General features: G+C 50.1%; 1 protein-coding gene across 4 annotated transcripts in view; it reads left to right on the plus strand.

Moving 5' to 3' along the window:
• The first annotated feature begins 8,303 nt into the window (after positions 1 to 8,303).
• Positions 8,304 to 24,463, plus strand: part of DNAAF11 (dynein axonemal assembly factor 11) — a 50,583-nt gene continuing 34,423 nt past the window's right edge. For 3 of the 4 annotated variants that reach the window (XM_075124929.1, XM_075124930.1, XM_075124931.1), the window contains exons 1-2: positions 8,304 to 8,443; positions 17,521 to 17,688. In XM_075124929.1, the coding sequence (XP_074981030.1) occupies positions 8,434 to 8,443; positions 17,521 to 17,688 (178 nt within the window). In that variant the 5' untranslated portion in view covers positions 8,304 to 8,433. Of the gene's footprint in view, positions 8,444 to 17,486; positions 17,689 to 24,463 lie in introns of those variants that run through there. The other variant, XM_075124928.1, reaches the window with a different exon arrangement.

A 24,463-nucleotide genomic window follows, 5' to 3' on the forward strand; every position in this document is an offset into this window, starting at 1 on the left:
ACCCAATCCTGCAAGCAGAACCATGCAGGCAGACCCCTATGCCCACATAGAACCCCTTGATGCCAGTGGGTCTCTGCATAGGCAGGGTGTCACCCAAGTTTTGTAACTTGCAGGATTTGGGGTCTTGGAGACTAAGATGGTGGGGAAAAAATATCTAGCGAGCCCTACAAATCCATCTTTTGTTGATGTTTAAACCGTTTTCATTAATGTTGCTGCTCTGGCCATAGAATATGCATTACGGTCTTGAAATAACTTCTTGTCAAACTGTTTAAAATCTGGGAATGGTTCTGGATAGTGGTGAATTGGACAATATTCTTAAAACTCTTCAGGGCCTTCATTGTCTCATCCCTGCCACAGCCTTTTGGCCTTTATTTCAACTCTGGGTTCTTTACCAGTGATTTTGAAGACAGAAAAATAAGTATTAGAAACACAAGAAAAGAGAGAGTGGAAATTAATTGTGCCAAAATAGTGCTTCCTATTAGAGAGCAGAAGTGCTACCTTCAGAAAAGTCAGGAAGTCAGAGGGTTGGACGAGCAGCTGGAGAAGCCAGAATCATATGGTTAACATAACAAATAAAGAGTCCATGACCTTTATTTTTCAAGCATTGATCCTTATTTTACTGATATTGGATTTAAAAGACAATGCTAAACATTAATCTCCGTGAGTGACTAGTGATCACTGTTCTGTGACTACACTATCTCATAACTAGTTTGTTATACCTACCAAGTATGCCAATTTAGCTAACACAGTGTAAAATTTCATCTCCCCCTGCTATAAAATGATGAAAATGTGATCGCATAGTTTTGTCTAAAAAATCTTTCTGCCGTTGCTGCTTCTGGTCTGCTTATCCCCCATTGTACTAAAACTGGTACTTGTGGAGCTACAGTTGCTAAATCTGACCCATAATGCTGCCTGTGGAAAGGCCGACTCTGCAGGTGGGATGTGAACAGCCTGGCAGGCATAGTAGAAGTATCTGTAAACTTCTGTAAAAATTTAATTTTTAAAAAATTGAAGGTTCTGATGAAGGATAAAAGGAAATGATAAATCACCGTTCAGCCAACTGTATTTTTTATCATTACTCACCTTTATGGCCATCCTCAAACCGGATACATTTGTGTTTGTGAGAGAGAATCCCTGGAGATGTGGGGAAATGAAGGAAAGCATAGTTGCAATTATTTAAAGTGAACATGCCAACCTTTCAAGGGGTAAATATCATTTTGCTTGTATTTTGAATGTAAGACTCATCACCAAAAACTCAAGGAGGGGAAACAGCCATGTTATCTATTTTGATATTAAAATACTATTGCTGAGTATGTTAAATATTTCCCTGATAAAAATAAACCAGGTGAGAAACTAAGAGTCCAGTATTTGTAGTTTAAATAAAGACACCAGGGTGTACTTCAGGCAGAGAATCCTGAAGTAAAGGAAAATTGCTTCACATAATAATAATAATAATAATAATACAATTATAATAGTAAATAAAAACATTGAGAGGCTCCACACAACTCCATATTTTTCTTGTAGTACAGATGATAAGCTTGAATAATTATGTGAATATTACATAATTCAGCTTCTTTATTCACTTTGACTCTAGAGTCTACTCCAAATTGACAGATTACTGTGTGGTATTTATATATATTTTGTTACTTATGATATGCTAGTTATAATGGGCCCTCTTTTAAATGTACTTTTTATCACAATGAGGAGAATAATTCTAGGAGTTCCTCATGAAAATAGAATCAAACTTTTTATTGCCTTGCTGGGATGAAACACTGGGTCACAGTTAATCAAGGTTGATGAAAGAGTAAAGCCAACATTTTGTAACAGGGGAGCCTAAATCCATATTTAGGCTCCTAAGTAAAAGTAAATTGACTTTTGAAGTGCTGAGCATCTGCAGCTTCTATTGATTAGGAGAATCAGGCTCTTGGGGTATTTTAAACAGTATCTCTAATGAAGTACAAACACTTGTTGGCTATGGGTTAGTGTGACATTTGTGTACTGTGAGATGGCTACTGTAATCTAAAGTCTCTACCTTCAGTAGCTGACCTCTTGTTCAATTTTAATGTATTAAATTAATTAAAATATAAATCCAATGAGGAATTTTCAAGATGCACATGTAACAAACTTATCACCTTTTGCTATTGTAATCCTTGTTCACCATGCCCTGATCTTTTGTTTGGTCATTCCTTGCTGTGTAAAATCAAATTTCAGGCCTAATCCTGCAAACACTTGATACCAGACATATTGCTTACTCTAGTGAGGAGGCTGGGTTCTCAACAGTAGTAAGCATTATGCCCAGAAGTGTTTGTAGGAGCCCTTAGATTGTAAGCTCTTTGGAGCAGGGACAAATCCATTATTATCCATCTGTGGAGCACCCTATACACCTGTGGAACTATACTAACAATAACAGTAGCCCTCAGAACTGAAGGATGTGGTAAAAAAGAGTACCAGTACATAAAACAGGAAAAGACTTTGGGCCCAGTTCTTTGGGATCTGTCCCTTCACTTGTCCTATACCTTTATTTTATAATATGCTTATATATTAGAAATCGAGAACAATTACTTGTGTGGATATTAATAAAGAATCTTGCTAAGAATTGCACACATTTGTCACCTCAGTGTGCTTGTTATATCTTGTTGTTTAGATTGTAAGCTTTCTGGGGCAGGGAATGTTATTCATTCTGTGTTTGGACAGCAGCTAGCACAAGAGAGCCTAATTTGGTTGAGGCCTTTAGGAGCTACCACAGTAGAAATGTTAAATAGTAATTAAAAGTCTTATAGAGATTTGATGAAAAGAGAGAGATGCATATCATAAATTGGCATAAACCAGCATGTGGCCACCACCTAAGGTTCTGACCCATAGTGTTTTGGCAACTGAGGATTGCAGAGCCACATCAAATGCTATAGGGCTCAGTCATGTAGTTCTTACTCAGATGAATAGTCTCATGATGGAACCCAATATATATTCAAAATATTTCTAATGAAGAGTAACATTAATGGTATAAAGCTTATTTTGTCATGCTTCAGTAGACACTTTATGTTGCATTGTATCATTTGTTTTAACAAATAAACTTTTAATATATTAAAATGATAGAGTGAATTATTCAGTTAGTATACCCCTGTTATGAGCAACCATGACCATATCGCTGTATAACCCCCATCTGCTGTCAATTGTTTGTCATGCTGCTCGTTGTGTCATGTCTGACATCTAGATTTTAGGAGCAAGGACTATGTTGTTCTAAGTCTTGTGTGCAGGTTCTAGCACATTTTAGGGTGTAACAAAATAATAAGCATGTAGCGGGGTGGTCACCTGCTCCTGCCTTAAAAGGCTTAAAACAGTCCGGGGAGAGGGCTGTGGCAGGGAAGGAAAAGCAGGGCTGATTGGGAGAAGCAGCCCCAGCTGGGGGCCATGCCCCAGTCAGGCCACAGCTGGCTTAATCAGGGCCCAGCTGACCTTATAAGAGGGCAGTGGGCCAAGAACACACAGAGTCTTCTCTAGCTGTGGAGGGAGATGGGCCTGGCTGCTGCGGAGTATACCGGGGTACCTGAGGTGAAGCAGGGCTGGGGAAGGCCAGAGGAGCTGGGAGGCTCCAGACTGGAAAAGCCCTAGACTGCAGGCCTGGCAGACGGCCTAAGACAGGGTACTGGGGTTGCACAAGAGCAGCCCAAGGGTAGGCGGAGGCAGCAGGTCCAAACCCCCCTTACCTATGATGACTGGCTTATACAGACTGCAGTTGGCCCAGGTGAAAGGGGGCTAGATGGTGACTAGCAGTAGTCTGTAGGCTGAGGCAAGGTGGGGATAGAGGCTGGGGGGTTTCCTGAGGAGGGGAGACCCAGATCTGTGGGGTATTGCCTGGCGGGGCAGCACCCCGGCAGAGGGCACTCTGGAGCTGGTAAAAAGAGCTAATTCCCAGACAGCTAGCAGGAGACGGTGCAGGGGTGAGTCCTGCACTGTTACAAAGCAACAAAAGGGATTTATGTAAATATGAAAAGACAAATATCTGCATAAAACATTGCATGAATATATACACTATTCATTTTACAAATTACACTAAGCTATATTATTATATTATGCTAATGTCTAAGAGCCCCAACTAAAATCAGGGCCCTGTTGTTCTAGGCACTCTACATATACGTAGGTACAGAAAGTCCCTATGCTGAAGGATTTACTATCTAAATAAGATTCCAGCCACTGGCAGCATTTTCCCCACTATGCTGTCTAGACTTGCTCTGAGCAGGGTTAGATGATATAGTGGTAAAAATGCCAGGGTCCTGCCTACACAAGCACTCCCACCAGGAGAGTTGAACCAGTGGAGTAACAGTAGGAAACTTTGAGGGGAAAAAAGTGTAGTGTAAAGACAGCCTTAACAAAAAGGAGGGAGAACTTCTGTAATTTCACTTACCTAGAAGATGCACCTCTCTCTCAGAAGTTTCTGACCCTGATTCCCTCTGTTTTGATCCTGGTGACTGAATGATCCTGTGGTCTGCAATAGTGTTAGGGCATCTGTCCCACCATCTCTGCTACTATCTCTCTCTCTCACAGCATGCCCTCTGGAACATCCATTAGCAAGCCGCATTTTATGTCCCCTGCATGCTAAGCAAAATTCTGTCTCTAGTTACGTCTCCCATTTCATAGGCTGATATGCACCTGGGTGAACCCTAGAGTCCCCCAAAGTCATGAGAAACATAGACAGCTGAACTCAGAGCACCTCCTGCTGAAGAAGAATGCCTTGATCTCACTTTGCTGACTCTAAGACTATTCACAGGAAATAATTGTACAGAGAATTTGTGTGAGGTTTACTATTGTCCATGGGTGGAATCCTGGCCCCACTGAAGTTAAAGGGATTTTTGCCATTGACTTCAGCGGGACCAGAGTTTTACTTCATGGTTGATTTAATTCCTGCACTTCGGTTCATTCGCACCAATTAGCCACTCACCACCTAAGAAGCAAAATTTGACATCTCATTTTTGCCTAATCTGTAACATCATCATGGGCACTGAGCAAGCCTTATGCTTCTAGGCATAAATCTCCTTCAGGGAAATCAGGAAGGAAATGCATCCTTTCCTGCATTGTAAATTAGCCAGATTCGTTATGGATTTTCTTTTTCTTTCTTCTGAAGCATCAGATAGAATGCCTGCAGAAGGTTGGATACTGGCCTGGATGAACCAGTGATCTGGTCTGGTGAGATAATTTAGAAGATTCTGTATAAAATTTACATTTTCAACAACATAGTCAAAAACATTTAAAACATGCTGCTCTTAATCTTCTCTTTCTGATTGGTGTGGAATGGCCATCAAAGAGAAGAGAGAGAACCTTACTGCTTGGGAGACTGAAACAAGACTGGACAAAATCCTATTAATTAGTATTATTTATTGTATAATGTGAGCACCAAAAGGCCCTGTTGTGCTAGGTTCCATACAAACAGACACACATTGAGTCCCTGCCCCAAAGAGCTTACAATCAAACTTGAAACAAAACACAACAAGTAGGTATGACAAACAGTAGGAGACAAAGAAAGAAGTAAAGTATATTGCACAGGCAGGGCATGGTCTAGGCTCTTACCATCTCTATGGCTCTGTAAAGTGCACCTTGAACCACCAGATGGTGCCATATAACTATATATTTCTTTGTCCTTTATGTGGCTTTATTAGTTGTGAGCCAGATAGACCAGGAGAACCAAGGAAGTTAAACTACATATGTGTAAACGACTGCCATCCTCCTTATATCTCATTAGCTGTGCAAAAACATAGAACATTTAAATCAGTGACCCCTTTTTTTCTTATCCACCTGTATTTCAGCTCCTTTTCTGTAGTGAGACCCACAAACATATCTCATTTAGGGGCCACCAAACATCCATTAGGTGGCAACAATTTTAATACCTAGTGAGTTGGACTAGATTTAAACTGGTGAAAGGCTCTATAGCTCTTTAGCAATATCTTGAGGTATCCAGTCCCCAAGTAAATGCTAATGTGTGCTTCAAAAATGAGTCTTGCTTTCTTGAAAGATACATGTATTAAACCAAGTTCTGACATTTTTGGAAATTGCACAGGCAGTGTTTTCCACTCTCTGTACACACAAGCAAAATCTCCACCCACTGTTCTGTCTTCTAGAAACACACTTTACAATCAGTTGCCCCACCATGTTCTTAAAAAGGACAGCTTCCATTAATCAAAACACAAACAATAAAGATACAACAATAAAATAAATATTAATGCAACATCCAAATCCATTACTGAACACAAGATTTTGCTATTTAAAATCATTTCAACAATTACAATTATTCCCGGGGCCTCAAAAAACCTGAGATGTCCTATATTTATATATCGTTTTTTGTACTTTTAAAATATATCTAAATAAAAAACATTAAAGTTGCAAAATCAAGAATTCAGAAGACAGTAAATGCCAGAATTATGATTACCCAGGCAACCTTAATACTACACCTTTGTACAGATAAAAAAGGATGCAATCTTCAGTTACATGAACACATGCTATTTTCCCCCATATGAGTGATTAGTAAGGTGTGAACCCAGAACCTTCAAATCTACAGCATAGACCTTTACTAGGGTGGTTGCAGAATTAGGATATTTTGTGTGTGTACAGTGTGTGGACCAATTTCTGAAAGAGGACATATGATCAAATTTGTCAGTGGGTCACAGAGTGTTGCATATCAGGATTCCTGGCTCTTGGAACAGAGTGTGGTCTAGTGGGTAGAATAGCGGTTGTCATGGTTTCAGAGTAACTACATCTGTATTGCCCCCTCTGTGGTCCATTCCAGGAATGCCCAACCATGTCTCTGCTCTCCCCTGTTACCTTGCCCCACCTGCTTCTGAGTTGAGGTTTTAAGGCTACACAGCATCCTTGCCTAACATTGTGATATCCCTAGCAAGCCACTCTTGGGTTACATTGTGGGTTACATAGATCCATAGACTTAGGCACTTCTTAAAGGTAATGTGGCTAACTGGATAACTTTTGGCGTTGTCATTTTAGAGGCCATGGTCCTAGTCCCAGTACTTCTTGAAGTGACCTTATGCAATCTTTTACTTCCTGTCTTTCCAAAATGGAGGAATGATAGTGGCTTGCCTTCTGAGTAGAGGAGTGACGCCCTGCTTGATAGTAAGTATTGTCATCTGCATAGAAAAATAAACACCAAAAGAAACTTGAATTTACAGTCTCCTGGGCCCTCTCTCACGGCCCCTTCCTTTAGACCAAAGGTATTGGGTGGGATTGGTTTGTCTCCAATGAATGTGATTTTTCCTGAGATGTGATTGTGATTGTTAAAAGCTTGACTGTCATTCAAGAAGCATGATAGCAAAGGTGGGTGAGATAATTCTTAGACCAGCTTCAGTTGGTTGAAGAGACAGAGAGCTTTCAAACTCCAGAGAGCTCTTCTTCGGGTCTGGGAAAGCCACTCACAGTGTACCAGGGAAATACAAGGTGGAACAGAGTGTTAAGCATTGGTGGCAACACATATTTGCAAGGGACCATTCAAAATAAAGTGGGCTATTAACATTACTGCAGTCAGAGGTCAAAGGAGGGCTAGTGGGTTACAGATTGTGATAAAGAGACATAAAACCAGTATCCCTACTGAGTCCGTGATTTTTAGCATCTGGCAACATTATGAAGTTGAGGTCTCAGGCGGAGGGATAGCTCAGTGGTTTGAGCATTGCCTTGCTAAATCCATGGTTGAGAGTTCAACCCTTGAGGGGACCATTTAGGGATGTGAGGCAAAAACTGGGGGTTGGCCCTGCTTTGAGCAGGGGGATGGACTAGATGACCTCCTGAGGTCCCTTCCAACCCTGATAGTCCATGTTTTGAAGGCGGTGCCTAGCGTCCTTTGGGGGCGAGGACTGAGGTCAGATATGGAGGGATCACTTGGAGATGCGCTGACATTTGACAGTCCTGGCTGAGGTGAGGTGTGGTGCAGACCCTGGATTTTAAAATAATTTCCCTTCGTGAGTTTAGAAAGACAATATAAGCATTAACACCCCCGCGCCACCCAATTGCCTACCTGGAGACTCTCCAGGGGCCCCGCAGACCAGGCTGGCTGGACGGGGCAGGGCGCTGAGAGCTGGAGCTCGGGTCCCTGAGGAGTTTGTTGCAGGCTGACGCTGTCCTACCCTCACCACCCAGCGGAGACAGGAACCACGTCCCCCCGCATCCCAATGGGGCCCCGGGGGAGAGGTTCGCGCCGGGGGCTCTGCCCCGGGGTACGGGCAGCCCGGGGGCTCCGGCTGGGGGAGGAGGGGAGAAGTTCAAGTCCCCTCAGATCTCCCCGCAGCCGGCGGCCAACCCGCGAGGGGAGGGAGGCAGGTCGGCCCCGGCCCCGCTCGGAGGCCCGCCCAGCCCCGTTGCTATGGCTGCGCTGGGTGGCGTCCGCTAATGGCGGCGGCGGGAGCAGCGTGGGGGCCGTGAAGCTGTCTGGCGCGTCGGGCCATGGTGCGGGGTGAGTGTCCCCCTGCGCCGCCCCGCTGATTGGGAGCGGGGCCGGGCCCTGCCCAGCCGCCTCATCCCCGACCCCCGATCCCCCGCCACCACCCATCGGCTCCCCCATCTCCAGCCACTATCCATCTCCCCCGCCACCGCCCATCGGCTCCTCCATCTCCCTCCCCTACCCCCCCAGCCCCCGCCACCGCCCATCGGCTCCCCCATCTCCCTCCCCTACCCCCCCCCCAGCCCCTGCCACCGCCCATCGGCTCCCCCCCTCCCTCCCCTTCCCTCCAGCCCCCGCCACCGCCCATCGGCTGCCCCCTCTCCCTCCCCTACCCCCCAGCCCCCGCCACCGCCCATCGGCTCCCCCCTCCCTCCCCTACCCCCCAGCCCCCGCCACCGCCCATCGGCTCCCCCCTCCCTCCCCTACCCCCCAGCCCCCGCCACCGCCCATCGGCTCCCCCATCTCCCTCCCCTACCCCCCCGCCACCGCCACCGCCCATCGGCTCCCCCATCTCCCTCCCCTACCCCCCCCCAGCCCCCGCCACCGCCCATCGGCTCCCCCCTCCCTCCCCTACCCCCCAGCCACCGCCACCGCCCATCGGCTCCCCCATCTCCCTCCCCTACCCCCCCGCCACCGCCCATCGGCTCCCCCATCTCCCTCCCCTACCCCCCAGCCCCCGCCACCGCCCATCGGCTCCCCCATCTCCCTCCCCTACCCCCCCAACCCCCGCCACCGCCCATCGGCTCCCCCCTCCCTCCCCTTCCCACCAACCCCCACCACAGCCCATCGGCTCCCCCCTCCCTCCCCTACCCCCCCAGCCACCGCCACCGCCCATCGGCTGCCCCCTCTCCCTCCCCTACCCCCCAGCCCCCGCCACCGCCCATCGGCTCCCCCATCTCCCTCCCCTACCCCCCAGCCCCCGCCACCGCCCATCGGCTCCCCCCTCCCTCCCCTACCCCCCAGCCCCCGCCACCGCCCATCGGCTCCCCCCTCCCTCCCCTTCCCACCAACCCCCACCACAGCCCATCGGCTCCCCCCTCCCTCCCCTACCCCCCAGCCACCGCCACCGCCCATCGGCTCCCCCATCTCCCTCCCCTACCCCCCCGCCACCGCCCATCGGCTCCCCCATCTCCCTCCCCTACCCCCCAGCCCCCGCCACCGCCCATCGGCTCCCCCATCTCCCTCCCCTACCCCCCCCAGCTCCCGCCACCGCCCATCGGCTCCCCCCTCCCTCCCCTTCCCACCAACCCCTACCACAGCCCATCGGCTCCCCCCTCCCTCCCCTACCCCCCAGCCACCGCCACCGCCCATCGGCTCCCCCATCTCCCTCCCCTACCCCCCCGCCACCGCCCATCGGCTCCCCCATCTCCCTCCCCTACCCCCCAGCCCCCGCCACCGCCCATCGGCTCCCCCATCTCCCTCCCCTACCCCCCCCCAGCCCCCGCCACCGCCCATCGGCTCCCCCCTCCCTCCCCTTCCCACCAACCCCCACCACAGCCCATCGGCTCCCCCCTCCCTCCCCTACCCCCCCAGCCACCGCCACCGCCCATCGGCTGCCCCCTCTCCCTCCCCTACCCCCCAGCCCCCGCCACCGCCCATCGGCTCCCCCATCTCCCTCCCCTACCCCCCAGCCCCCGCCACCGCCCATCGGCTCCCCCATCTCCCTCCCCTACCCCCCCAGCCCCCGCCACCGCCCATCGGCTCCCCCATCTCCCTCCCCTACCCCCCCCAGCCCCCGCCAGCGCCCATCGGCTCCCCCATCTCCCTCCCCTACCCCCCCCAGCCCCCGCCACCGCCCATCGGCTCCCCCCTCCCTCCCCTTCCCACCAACCCCCACCACAGCCCATCGGCTCCCCCCTCCCTCCCCTACCCCCCCCAGCCCCCGCCACCGCCCATCGGCTCCCCCATCTCCCTCCCCTACCCCCCAGCCCCCGCCACCGCCCATCGGCTCCCCCATCTCCCTCCCCTACCCCCCCCAGCCCCCGCCACCGCCCATCGGCTCCCCCATCTCCCTCCCCTACCCCCCAGCCCCCGCCACCGCCCATCGGCTCCCCCATCTCCCTCCCCTACCCCCCGCCACCGCCCATCGGCTCCCCCATCTCCCTCCCCTACCCCCCAGCCCCCGCCACCGCCCATCGGCTCCCCCATCTCCCTCCCCTACCCCCCCCAGCCCCCGCCACCGCCCATCGGCTCCCCCATCTCCCTCCCCTACCCCCCCAGCCCCCGCCACCGCCCACCGGCTCCCCCCTCCCTCCCCTACCCCCCAGCCCCCGCCACCGTCCATCGGCTCCCCTCCTCCCTCCCCTACCCCCCATCCCCCGCCACCGTCCATCGGCTCCCCCATCTCCCTCCCCTACCCCCCAGCCCCCGCCACCGCCCACCGGCTCCCCCATCTCCCTCCCCTACCCCCCAGCCCCCGCCACCGCCCATCGGCTCCCCCATCTCCCTCCCCTACCCCCCCAGCCCCCGCCACAGCCCATCGGCTCCCCCATCTCCCTCCCCTACCCCCCCAGCCCCCGCCACCGCCCATCGGCTCCCCCATCTCCCTCCCCTACCCCCCCAGCCCCCGCCACCGCCCATCGGCTCCCCCATCTCCCTCCCCTACCCCCCCAGCCCCCGCCACCGCCCATCGGCTCCCCCATCTCCCTCCCCTACCCCCCCAGCCCCCGCCACCGCCCATCGGCTCCCCCATCTCCCTCCCCTACCCCCCCAGCCCCCGCCACCGCCCATCGGCTCCCCCATCTCCCTCCCCTACCCCCCCAGCCCCCGCCACCGCCCATCGGCTCCCCCCCTCCCTCCCCTACCCCCCCAGCCCCTGCCACCGCCCATCGGCTCCCCCATCTCCCTCCCCTACCCCCCCCAGCCCCCGCCACCGCCCATCGGCTCCCCCATCTCCCTCCCCTACCCCCCAACCCCCACCACAGCCCATCGGCTCCCCCCCTCCCTCCCCTTCCCTCCAGCCCCCGCCACCGCCCATCGGCTGCCCCCTCTCCCTCCCCTACCCCCCCCAGCCCCCGCCACCACCCATCGGCTCCCCCATCTCCCTCCCCTACCCCCCCCAGCCCCCGCCACCGCCCATCGGCTCCCCCCTCCCTCCCCTTCCCACCAACCCCCACCACAGCCCATCGGCTCCCCCCTCCCTCCCCTACCCCCCCCAGCCCCCGCCACCGCCCATCGGCTCCCCCATCTCCCTCCCCTACCCCCCAGCCCCCGCCACCGCCCATCGGCTCCCCCATCTCCCTCCCCTACCCCCCCCAGCCCCCGCCACCGCCCATCGGCTCCCCCATCTCCCTCCCCTACCCCCCAGCCCCCGCCACCGCCCATCGGCTCCCCCATCTCCCTCCCCTACCCCCCGCCACCGCCCATCGGCTCCCCCATCTCCCTCCCCTACCCCCCAGCCCCCGCCACCGCCCATCGGCTCCCCCATCTCCCTCCCCTACCCCCCCCAGCCCCCGCCACCGCCCATCGGCTCCCCCATCTCCCTCCCCTACCCCCCCAGCCCCCGCCACCGCCCACCGGCTCCCCCCTCCCTCCCCTACCCCCCAGCCCCCGCCACCGTCCATCGGCTCCCCTCCTCCCTCCCCTACCCCCCATCCCCCGCCACCGTCCATCGGCTCCCCCATCTCCCTCCCCTACCCCCCAGCCCCCGCCACCGCCCACCGGCTCCCCCATCTCCCTCCCCTACCCCCCAGCCCCCGCCACCGCCCATCGGCTCCCCCATCTCCCTCCCCTACCCCCCCAGCCCCCGCCACAGCCCATCGGCTCCCCCATCTCCCTCCCCTACCCCCCCAGCCCCCGCCACCGCCCATCGGCTCCCCCATCTCCCTCCCCTACCCCCCCAGCCCCCGCCACCGCCCATCGGCTCCCCCATCTCCCTCCCCTACCCCCCCAGCCCCCGCCACCGCCCATCGGCTCCCCCATCTCCCTCCCCTACCCCCCCAGCCCCCGCCACCGCCCATCGGCTCCCCCATCTCCCTCCCCTACCCCCCCAGCCCCCGCCACCGCCCATCGGCTCCCCCATCTCCCTCCCCTACCCCCCCAGCCCCCGCCACCGCCCATCGGCTCCCCCCCTCCCTCCCCTACCCCCCCAGCCCCTGCCACCGCCCATCGGCTCCCCCATCTCCCTCCCCTACCCCCCCCAGCCCCCGCCACCGCCCATCGGCTCCCCCATCTCCCTCCCCTACCCCCCAACCCCCACCACAGCCCATCGGCTCCCCCCCTCCCTCCCCTTCCCTCCAGCCCCCGCCACCGCCCATCGGCTGCCCCCTCTCCCTCCCCTACCCCCCCCAGCCCCCGCCACCACCCATCGGCTCCCCCATCTCCCTCCCCTACCCCCCCCAGCCCCCGCCACCGCCCATCGGCTCCCCCATCTCCCTCCCCTTCCCCCCAGCCCCAGCCACCTCCCATCGGCTCCCCCATGTCCCCTCCACTTCCCCAGCCACTATCCATCTCCGTAGCCACCACCCATCAGCTCCCCCATCTCCCTGCCCTACGTTCCCATCCCCAGCCACTATCCATCTCCCAGCCACCACCCATCGGCTCCCCCATCTCCCTCCCCAGCCACTACCCAGCTCTCCAGCCTTTCCCCCCCATCTTCCCAACCTCGCTTTCCCTCCTGCAGCCTCCCCTACCCCTTAATCCCTAACCTCCTTTCCCCTCCCCCCCATCCCCAGCCACTACCCATCCCAGACTCCCCTCCCTGTCCCCCCCATCCCCAGCCACTACCCATCCCCAAGCTTTCCTCCCCTTCATCCCCAGCTTCTCCCCTTCCCCCTCCTCCATCCCCAGACTCCCACTTCTGGCCCCCCCATCCCCAGGCTCCCCCAGACTCCCATCCCCTCATCCCATCCCCAAACTTTCCTCCCCTTCCCCCTTCTCTATCCCCAGCCACTGCTCATCCCCAGGCTTCCCCATCTCCCCTCCTGCCCTCCTCATCCCCAGCCACTACAAATCTCCAGGTTCCCCCAGAGCCTGGGGAATCCTACTTGCAACATAATTGTGCACTGCTCCATGGAGGGAGTTTGTTTACCTTTTTAGCATTTTTTCCCCTATTGTTCAGCAAAAGTGGTCAGTTTCAGAAAATCAAACGGTGTCTCCACAAGGACATTTGCTAATGGAAGAACTTCAGTTTAGGGGAGAATGTACATGTTGTGGCCTAAAGATATGATACTGACTTTATAAACGTCTCTTTTTCTTCTTCCAAACCGAAAATAGACAGCACTACATCATAATTAAAAATCTTAAATAAAAGTAGGGAAAGTAAACTGTTATCATTAATTCATGGAAATAACCCGAAATAGGTTCCAGTCCATGTATTTAATAGCATTCAAAGTGACTGACATTAAAAGTGACTCTGTGTTATGAGATCATAATTTTTGAGGGGTAAAATGGTGCACTCTGAAAGGTGGTACCCTTGATTACTTCTGAGGGAATTCTGCACCAAAAATTTAAAAATTATGAACACAATATTTTAAAATTCTGCAAAATTCTGCAAATTTTATTTGTCAATAAATAAATGTGGCTCCAGCATGGCAGTGGGGAGCACAGGCCACTGACTGTATTGAAGTGGGAGACCACCCTGAAGCCCCCACCTCCTCCAGTACAGGGACTCGGTAGTGGGTCTGCCCCAGAAACACCCTGGGGCCCTGCCCCTCTGTGCCAGGTGCACCAGGTGTGCCTGGGCAGGCTCAGACCAGCAGGATTCAAGTGTGGAGGGGCTTAGTGTGGGGGGATCCAGGTGTGGGGTGAGAGGTTTCTGTGGAGGGCAATTTGGGTGCAGGTGACTCGGTGGGAGATCTGGATGCACAAGGGCTCGTGGGGTTCCGAGTACAGGGTAATGGGACTCTGCAGGGGATGTTGCACTCAGCGAGGGGGTCTGGGTATGGGGAGATGGGGCTTGTTGGGGGGGGGGTCTGGGTGCAGGAGCTCAGTGTGTGGGGGATGCTGGGGGAGTGCAGCTTGTGACTTGGGTCCAGGTGCAGCTGGTTGGGGTTTAGTGGGGTTCGGGGTCTGGGTGTGGGGAGCTTGTCGGTGGGGTCCAGGTGTAGGGGGGTAGGTCCATTTTCTGCAGGGAACCACAGGAATTCTGCTGGGCGGGGGGCATTTTCTGCAGGTGCGCAGTCCCTCAGAATTCCCCCAGGAGTAACTTGATCTAGATGAATTAGGAACAGGGACACTGGGAGATTCTAGACTTCATGGCTTTCCCTTACGCTATGATTTTCCACTTTCTCTTAATCTATTTTAATTGTATATTGCCACTGCTGTTATGCTGCCAGTCCCCTGCTGGGCTAAACTAGTGCTTTGGAAATCAACATCTCAGTGTGAAGTTGGCACATGCATGCTGAGACAAGACATTGCTGTGTGAAGTAGTGTGGCTTCATTTTCTGAACCTGTGGTATTTTCAGTCTTAAAATAATGTTGGAAAAGTTTACTGCTGCCTTAACTCTAGGCTTCTCATTGTCTTTTGATTTACCTGCAGCCCAACACCTGCTTTGATTTCTTTCAGCTTTCTCACAGCACTCCCTGATGTCTTCTCATCTATGAATGAAAGCATCTCATTACTGGAACCCCACTCTCAACCACCTACAGGATAAATAGTCACCTGTTGTCACCAGTTGACATCAGCACTCACTAGCTCCAATGGATCTTTGTCTGGTGTCACCATTTTCAGAATAAAACCCTCACTTCCTAACTAACTTCCAGTTTACAATCTCTCTGACATTATTAAAGTTCTGAGGGAAATGTTTCTGATCACTACTTTTACTGGTTTCAGTTGACTTTCAACTTTTTCACAATACTGAGACTGCTTTTTCCTGGGATGTTAGTGAACTAATTGCCTCTGGACAGAAGTCTCTCTGTTTTTGATCTCAGGGTGATTTTTGACATTATCAATCTCTCCAAGCAAGATCAGGAAGCCAATAGACCCAATTCTTCATTGACTTGCACTTTGTGTAGTCATGTAAACTTGTGCAGTAAGCGTAAAATGCTACCAAGTTAAGAGTAACTATAAAATGTACAAGGCAGTGGAGAATCAGACTCTGTATCTCCAGAATTCACCTCTCTTGGTACCAATCTTTCTTTTTAGTTTTTTATTTCTAAAAGAGGCTTTATATCTTTCCCCTTTCTTAATTTGACCATACCTCTGCAGATATCTTTATCTGTGCCATAATCTTCTGATCTTGGCTATTATATTGCCTTTCCTTGGTTTTTCCAAATGTATACCCTTTAATCTTCAGGGTATCCTGTATGCCAGTGGTTCTCAAGGTGTGGTCTGCATACTCCAACTGCTCTGCAGACTATGTCTAAGGCAGGGGTTCTCAAACTTCATTGCATCGTGATCCTCTTCTGACAACAAAAATTACTACATGACCCCAGGAGAGGGGACCAAAGCCTGAGCCTACCCGAGTCCCACCACCCTGAGTGTGTGTGTGGGGGGGGGGTGAGGGGAAAGCCGAATTCCTAGGGCTTCAGCCCAAGGCAGGGGGCCTGTAACCTGAGCCCCGACGCCCATGGCTGAAGCCCTTGGGCTTCAGTTTCGGCGCTGGACAGTGGGAGTCAGGCTTCAGCTTCAGCTTGGTGGGACTTGGGCTTCAGCAGGTCTAAGCCAGCCGTGGTGACTCCATTAAAGTGGGGTCATGACCCACTTTGGGGTCTCTTCCCACAGTTTGAGAACTACTGGTCTAAGGGGACCATGAAAGGTTGTCATTACCATAAAACAGTGGTTTTCAACCTGTGGTCCACAGACACTATGTCTAAGATTTCCAAAGGGGTCCCCACCTCCATTTGAAAATGTTTAGAGGTCAACAAATGAAAAATGATTGAGACCCACTGCTGTATGCTACCACCAGCATTCCACTCTTACTATAGGAATTGGACCCATATTGCCCTCCTCTTCTCTCATCTTCACTGGTTTTCTAGCCATGTCCAAACCCAATTCAAAATTACCCTACAAGTATTCAAATCTCAATTAGTTTGGTCTATCCTATCTCATGTCTACCTGCTGCCCCACTCAGTTTTCTCCAGTTTTGTCCTCCTCTATGTTAGACTCAACATTATTATTTATTTATTTGTATTACAGTAGTTTCTAGGAGTCCCAGTCATGAACCAAAAGCCCATTGTGCTAGGTGCTGTACAAACACAGAACAAAAAGATGGTCCCTGCCCCAAAGAGTTTACAATCTTTAAGACAAGAGACAACAGATGGATACAGACAGTTGGTGGAGTACAAGGAAACAATGAGACACTATTGGTCAGCATGATAGGCAGTGGTCTCAGCACACTAGTAGACTAATCTTTATCAAGTTTTTTTTAGGAATCACGGAAAAAAAGAGTTTTATAACGAGTTAGTTTGCAGATGTTTATGGGGAGCACCTCCCAAGTGTAAGGGGTAGCGTGGTAGAAAGCACAAAGGTGCTTGTTTGAAAATGTAACAAGCGGGTGATGGAGACTGACATCTCAATAGTGAATGAGAGATGATTGGTAAGGTGAGCAGAGGCCATGGTGGGCCTTGAAAGTGAAATCAAGTAGCTTATATTTGATGCAGTAGAGAGGGGTGAGCCAGTGGAGGGATGTGTAACCCTCAGTTTCTCAGCTTGCACTGTGAAATTCTGACAAATGTTCCTTTAACATGTCACTCCCCTCTCCCTCCACTGCACCCCACTCACAGTTGCTGTACTTGGTCAGCGAAGACCAAGAGTTCAGAGCAAGCATACAACACCCCATTCCTCCTTTGCACTGCTGCACCAATCAGCCCACAGTCTGGCCTATATTGAAGACAATAAGACTTGTACCAGTTTATGACAGGATCAAATTTTGTCCCCAGGGAAGACCACCAACTTCATTATTTCTCTTGTGTCAAAAATAATGTCAATTTGATTCATACAGTGATAGCTATCATGGCAGAATTTGCTGAGGCATCATGTCTCTTGCTAATTTTGTAGTGGTAGGTATTATTATTGGTGTTTGTGTTGAATGTCTGTTTATTAAGGACAAAGAAAAGATTTAATTAACTTCCTTAGTAGATTACAAGTAGATTACCAGAAAATTCCCTCCATAAAATCAGTTTCCATTAAATGGTAATGTGTCTTGCAGTCACTGAAGAACTTCTTAGACAACGTGCAGAGCATAACAACCGTGAACTTTTTTCACTGGAAGAAATCTCCTTGCACCAGCAGGAAATAGAAAAACTAGAATACATTGACAAATTGTGTCGAGATTTAAAAATCCTCTATCTTCAAAATAACCTAATTCCAAAAATAGGTAAGTGTTTTATTCATTGTTGTTTTTTAAACTGAGTTACATGCATGTATCTGAGGTCAAGAAAATGGCAGCAAGATTTTGAGTTTAAGGGAGTGGAAAGAAATGAGCAACAAGGGAATCAGTAAATATCCCAATCCTGAAAGATTCTGAGCACCCTCAACTCCTATTGACTTAAGTGGGAGTTAAGGTGCTCAGCATCTCAGAGGATTGGGTCCTAATAGCTGAAAGAGAAAACATACAGTTAAGAATTATCAACAGTATATATGTCTAAAATGATCTTATTTTAAAAAAAAATTGATAGATAAAAAGGCATGGATCAGTTAACTTATTTTTCTAAAGATTTATTTTTTACGTCTTTCTTGGAATGAATAAAGCAAACATTCTGATACACAGAATGAATTATGTTATCAGGGAACTAGCACACTCTATACCAGAGGTGGGCAAACTATGGCCTGTGGGCCACATCCGGCCTGCGGGACAGTCCTGCCTGGGCCCTGAGCTCCCTGCGCGGGAGGCTAGACCTTGGCCCCTCCCCTGCTGTCCCCCCTCCCCTGTAGCTACACCGCCGCGTGGGCAGGCTCTGTCTGGGCAGCAGGACTGCAAGCTCCTGCTACTCTGAGCAGCATGGTAAGGGGGCAGGGAGAGGGGTGGGGGGTTGGATAAAGGGCAGGGTTTCTGGGGGGCAGTCAGGGGACAGGGAGCAGGGGGTGGTTGGATAGGGGGTGGAGTCCCGGGGGGCCAGTCAGGGGGCAGGGGTGTGGATAGGAGTTGGGGGGGCAGTCAGGGGACAGGGAGCATGAGGGGTTGGATGGGGGTGGGGTCCCAGGGGGGGCAGTTTGGGGCATGGGGTCCCAGGAGGGAGCGGTCAGGGGACAAGGAGTAGGGAGGGTTGGATGGGTCGGAGGTTCTGAGGGGGGTAGCCAGGGGGCAGGAAGTGGGAGGGGGCGGATAGGGAGCGGGGGCCAGGGTGTTTGGGGAGGCACAGCCTTCCCTATCCAGCCCTCCGCCCAGTTTTGCATCCCGATGTGGCCCTTGGGCCAAAAAGTTTGCCCACCCCTGCTCTATACTGATGCCAAGAAATCCTCCAGCTCAAGTACAATCCTAAAAATAATTGGTTTGACCCCACTTGTTTCTTCCCTAACTCATAAGAGACATCAGAGGATGCTGATACTTAAAAGTGTACAAAAAGTTCACTTTTAGCATGTGTGAGTGAAAAATGTTATTTCATGAGTTCTTATAAGAATTCCTTTATATATTTTATAGCGAAACTCACATTCATCAAGAAAAACAACTCTGCAAATGAGTGGCAAAATATTGCCCATAAGCATCCCACAGATGGATATGAAACTACACTAGGCCTGGGCTTTGTAGACCTGGACCTACTTAGAATCTGTTATAACTGAAATAGCTTCAAATGTTTACCAGGCCCTTTACAGCCAAATATAAGTCAAAGTTCTTGGCTAAAAAAGCTTAGAATCCAAATAGAAGGTATATCGGAGAAGGATGAGGGATAGACAGCAACAAAAGGAAGTAATTAATTAGAGGTGATTAGCATGTGTCTTATAAGTTTGTTTTTTTTTAAATGAGGAAACAGCTCAAGATTACTTTAAGACAGAAAGCTTTGTGCCCTCCTGATCCTGGGCTGCTCTGAGGGCTAGAGAGGCTCCCAGAGTAATTTGGATAGACCTGGGGCCTAAATTATAGTAGCTTTCCCAGGCTGCCCTGTGGGCTGCAGCACTGCATGAGATTTCTGCTGTGCTGTGTATTGTGGCCCTGCACCTGAAACTCCCTTCCCACCCTCATCCCCCCAACCCTTAGCACATCCCCATGGGGTCTTCAGAGGGCCCTTTATGTGATTGTGTCTTTAGAGAGCATCCCTTACAGCCATCTTCTGCAGCACTTATGCTAGGATAATGATCCCCCAGTCAGAATTAGGCCTTTTAGGTCTCTGTTATATTGCTTTAGTGCATCAAAGGGCCAGAGCAGGGATAGTGAGGATCTCATCCTGGTTGTTGGTGTGTCCAACTCCTACAAGGATTTATCTTGTCCTTCTGATGGGCCTCACATTTCTGGTAGGCTAGTGTGGGGTATCACAGTGCTCTTTCAATTAATTATCTTACAGAACATCAGTTGCACAACAGCTCCTTGCATCTGATCTCATTTTTAATAAGATGCACATTTATTCTTTAATTATCTTAATGTAGACCAATAGTAGATGGGAGTGCATGTGATTTCCAGATAGAGTTTGCACTACTATGCAACTGATTCCCAAGAAAATCACATTGTTGGCAATGGTGGCTATCCCTTGATACAAGGATGATGTCTGCCAGGAGGAAAAAAGTCATTGATGAGACTTAAGATGGCTGAGGAGTCCAATCCATGCTTTACAGATTTTTCCACATATCTGACAGGTGGTTGCTTGGAGAAAGGACAACTGCTGGCCAGGATGCTGTACGCTTTCCTTCCTCCTCTGCCATTTCTCAGCTTCTTGAGCAAGGTGATTTTCTTCAAAACGGGCTGAGGCTTGATGTATGATGCAACAGCATTGCAGTCTATTGCCAGCCAGCTCTTCTCAATTCATGGGGTCAATGCCTCCCTTAAGATATACTTTCAGGGTGTCCTTGTAGTATTTCCTCTCTCCCCTGCGAGTCCTCTTACCATTACTAAGTTGAGAAAAGAGGAATTGCTTCGGAAGGCAAGTATCAGTCATCCACACACACTGGCCAGCCCAGTGAAGTTGATGTTTCATAATCTTCACCTCAACGCTGGTGATATTAGCTGCAAAGATAGCACTGGCATTGGTGTGACGATCTTCCCATCTGATAAGGAGAATCTTCCTAAGGCAGCACTGGTGGTACCACTCCAGACGCTTAAGATGACTTCAGTATGTCATCCATGTCACACACCCATAAAGAAGAGTGGGGATGACTACTGCATTGTAGACCAGGATCTTAGTTTCCTTCCACAGATCCACAACAAAGCAACTTTCCGGAGGATGCGCTGGCACAATGGATCCTATGTTCAATGTCCACATTAAGATTGGCTGTCTGGGAGAGGTGGCTAAGGGAAATGCTCAGCATTTTCCAGGAGTTCACTACTGATGACAATTTGAGGGAGAAGGGGGGGAACTTGTGCTGGAGCAAGCTCGTGGAGCACCTTAGTCTTCCCAATGTTGAGGGAAAGTCCCAGGCTATGATAGGCGCCTGAGAAAAGATCTAGGGTGGATTGCAAGTCAGCCTCGGTGTGCGTGAGGATAGCACAGTTGTAGGCATACTGAAGGTTGGTAATAACAGTCCTGGTGACCTTAGTTTTAGAATGAAGATGCTGAAGAGCTGTCCGTCCAGACAATACTCAGTCCCAATTCCAGAAGAAAGGTGGTCATGAATAAGAATCAAGATCACAGCAAGATAGATGGAAAAAAGGGTTGGGGCAATAACACAGCCCTATTTAACACCAGTACAGCTGGTGAATGGATCTGTCTCCAACCCATTACAGAGGACAGTGGTGGTCACCCCATCATGAACTAGCTTGAGAATGTGAACGAACGTCAATGAATAATTGAACCTAGACAGCACCTACCCTAACACTTCACAATTGAAGGAATCAAAGACCTTAGGTCAATAAACGCCATAAACAATGGCTGGTGTTGTTCTCTACACTTCAGTTGGATCTGACATGCAACAAAAATCATGTCAGTGGTGCCCCAAGACAGTCTGAAACCACTCTGGGATTCCAGAAGGATGTCTTTGGCAAGAGGGAGGAGACGGTTCAAAAGGATGTGAATAAGAATCTTCCTGGCAATGGAGAGGTGGGCAATGCCTTGGCAATTCCTGTATATTGACTTGTCTCCCTTCTTAGAAATGGTCACAATATTGGCATTCTTTAGGTCGGGTAGAATTTCTTCATTAACCCAAATTCTAACAAGAAGTTGATGAAGTTTTTGTATGAGTGCTATTCCACCAGCTTTGAAGACTTCCATAGGGATGCCATCTGGCCTGGTGTCTTGTTGTTTCTAGTCTGAGTGATGACATGCCAAACTTCCTCAGAAGATGTGGAGTCAACAAGAGGTTCTTTTACTGGATGCCAAGGAATGGACTCAGTAGCAGCTGAGACTTCAGATTCATGGTTCAATAGAGTCTCAAAGTGGTCCTTCCAATGTTGCTTGAGGGCTACATTGTCTTTAAGAAGGCTGGATCTTTCCTGAGATTGCAGAACGGTTGTGCCGCTTGTGCTTGGCCTGTATATGGCTTTCATTGCTTGAAAAAAGCTTCTCATATTGATCAGCAAAGCTCTGGATCTCCATGGCTTTTGGTTGCCAACACTAATTCTTGATGTCATGCAGCCTCCTTTGAACTACAGCTTTAAGCCTTACTTACCTAGCACATGAAAGAGGTGAAACGTCCACGTGACTATGGACCAAAATCATCAGAGACACAACCTCTCCAGCACTGCAAAACACATCTAGTTGTTTCTCAAGAAACCAATGCTCTTGGCCAGTGAACTTGCCAGCTACCATACTGTTTCAAACCTCCCTTTCCTCAGTGAAAATCACCAATGTGGTGATGATTAAAGTTTAATACCTGACCTTGCTAACGTTCTGGACTCATCTCAGGGTTGGTCTACAATACAGAGTTAGTTGCCTTACTTCGATCTAACTCTGTAAATGTCTATATTACAGTGTTACTCCCACCTGTGTAAGTTGCCCACTACATCGACCTAATAACTTCACCTCCATGAGAGGCATAGCACTTAGGTCGATGTAGTTAGGGTGACACAGTGTCTGTGCAGACACTGCATTACTTACATTGCCTGTTGGCTGTCAGCTCCATCAGTGGGGATGGATAGCCAGGGATGTCAGCCCCGGAGAAGCAGAGGTGCTCTCCAGCTGTCAGTGCCCCAAAATGCCCCACACAGTTAAGTCAGTGAAATCGCTCCTGGTAGGAGAGGACCACCGACGGAGGGGATGTAGTGTGGATGTGAACCACCGTAGTAATTACTGCAGTGGCTGTACATTGACCTAACTTAGGTCGATTTAATTTTGTAGTGTAGACAAGGCCTTGTAAGTTAGGCTTTAGAACAAGACATGAAGATAGCTGTGGTAGAGTTCATGAATAATTGTTTGACGGCTATGGACATAACCTTATTGCTTATACTGTCACATCCATCTTCAACCTTAAGTAGAGTAAGGTGATAATGAGCAGCATGAAAGACATAATAGGATTGGTGGTGCAACTGGCCAATGATTCAGTGCTTCAGGGAACAGTCTTGTTTCTCTTGTCTTCAACACACGTATATGGAAGAGTTCATGAGATGCCATGGGCTCCAACACCATTAATATGTTGATTACACCCAACTTCACATTTTCTCAGCAGATGCAATTAGTGCCATCACATAAATGTCTCAGTGCCTGAAAGACATAAGCAGCAGGCTGAAGCTGGTAGGACAAGGGAATTACTTCAAGAAGTAGCTGAAAAATTATCCTCATCCACTATGAATGGCATCTGAAATCACAACAAAGTAGTGTCTTCACAGGGTCCTGTTAGACCTATTACTGCCTCAGCAGGGAAAATATGTATGACAATTAAATGGTTCAGCTTACATACATTTTTAGACATTACAGGGTGGATTTTATGACTTAATGGGATGCAACTTTCAGCCAGAGGTGCTCAAGATGTTGTAGACCTATGATACGTATGACATATATATTAAAAATCCATGGCTTTTGCCTTTTTCTTTCCCTCTTTCTGGGATTGGTGTGGTAAAGTTTATTTGCTGCTCTGTTTCTTTTCCTCTTTCCCTCTCTTGTATCTGAAATTATCACTATTATTTTCCACAAGTAAGGATTGCCAGACAGTCTCATAGGACAAAGATGACCTCCTAATTGCAGTTGTTTGTGGAGAAAAGAACCATTTTCTGGGACCCAGGTTGTTGTTTTATCTTGATTAGTTATCTTGGAAGCTCATTTGGGGAATGCCCAGCAAGGGGGGAAAGGGCTTATGGGACACTCCATTGCTTGACTGTCTGTCTGTACTATCTTTGGATTTGCTCACCTGGTGGAACAACACATGAGTGGCAAAATTGCTGAATCTACTGAGTTAAATTCATCCCTGTTGTAACTGTTTTTTCCAGCAGAATTACACCTGGGATAAATTTGGCTTAGTATCTTGGAAAAAAATAAATTAGAAAAAGTTATCCATTTCTGCCACATTTGTCACAATCAGGGATGATTCTTGGACACCATGTCCATGAAGTTTGTTTTTTGCCTCAAAGGAAACAACATAACGCCTTCTCCTGTGCCCTTTGCACTATATAGGTTTACTAATCTTTCTGTCTAGTGCACTTCTTTGTAGGATTATTTTACAAAAAAACTCTCTGCTCCATTCTCTTCTGTGAACTCAGACAGAATCTCTCTCCTGCACATAGTGTGCTCAGTGAAATGCAGTACTCTTCAGTTTGAAAAGGACATGCTAGGTAATACAAATGACCTACAGAGATTACACAGTACTTTTTCTGCAAAAAAAGTCTCTAGAGTCTAGAGGGCTGTTACAGTTTCTCTCACCTAAATGGGGCTTCATTTGGAGTCAAGGAAAGATTCTCAGATATGGCCTTGAAATCTTGTTCAATATAAAACACACAGCAGGATGTGAACGCTTTTGACACAAAGAATGATCATCTCCAGGTCAGCAGGAGGCTATAATTCTAACTCCTCCCTAGTTCTTCAGCATTTATACTTAAACTCATAAAGCTAAACTTCTTTCTGATCACCATCTGTCTG

Source organism: Caretta caretta, chromosome 2 (genome assembly GCF_965140235.1).
Source record: "Caretta caretta isolate rCarCar2 chromosome 2, rCarCar1.hap1, whole genome shotgun sequence".
Classification (NCBI taxonomy): Eukaryota; Metazoa; Chordata; order Testudines; family Cheloniidae; genus Caretta; species Caretta caretta.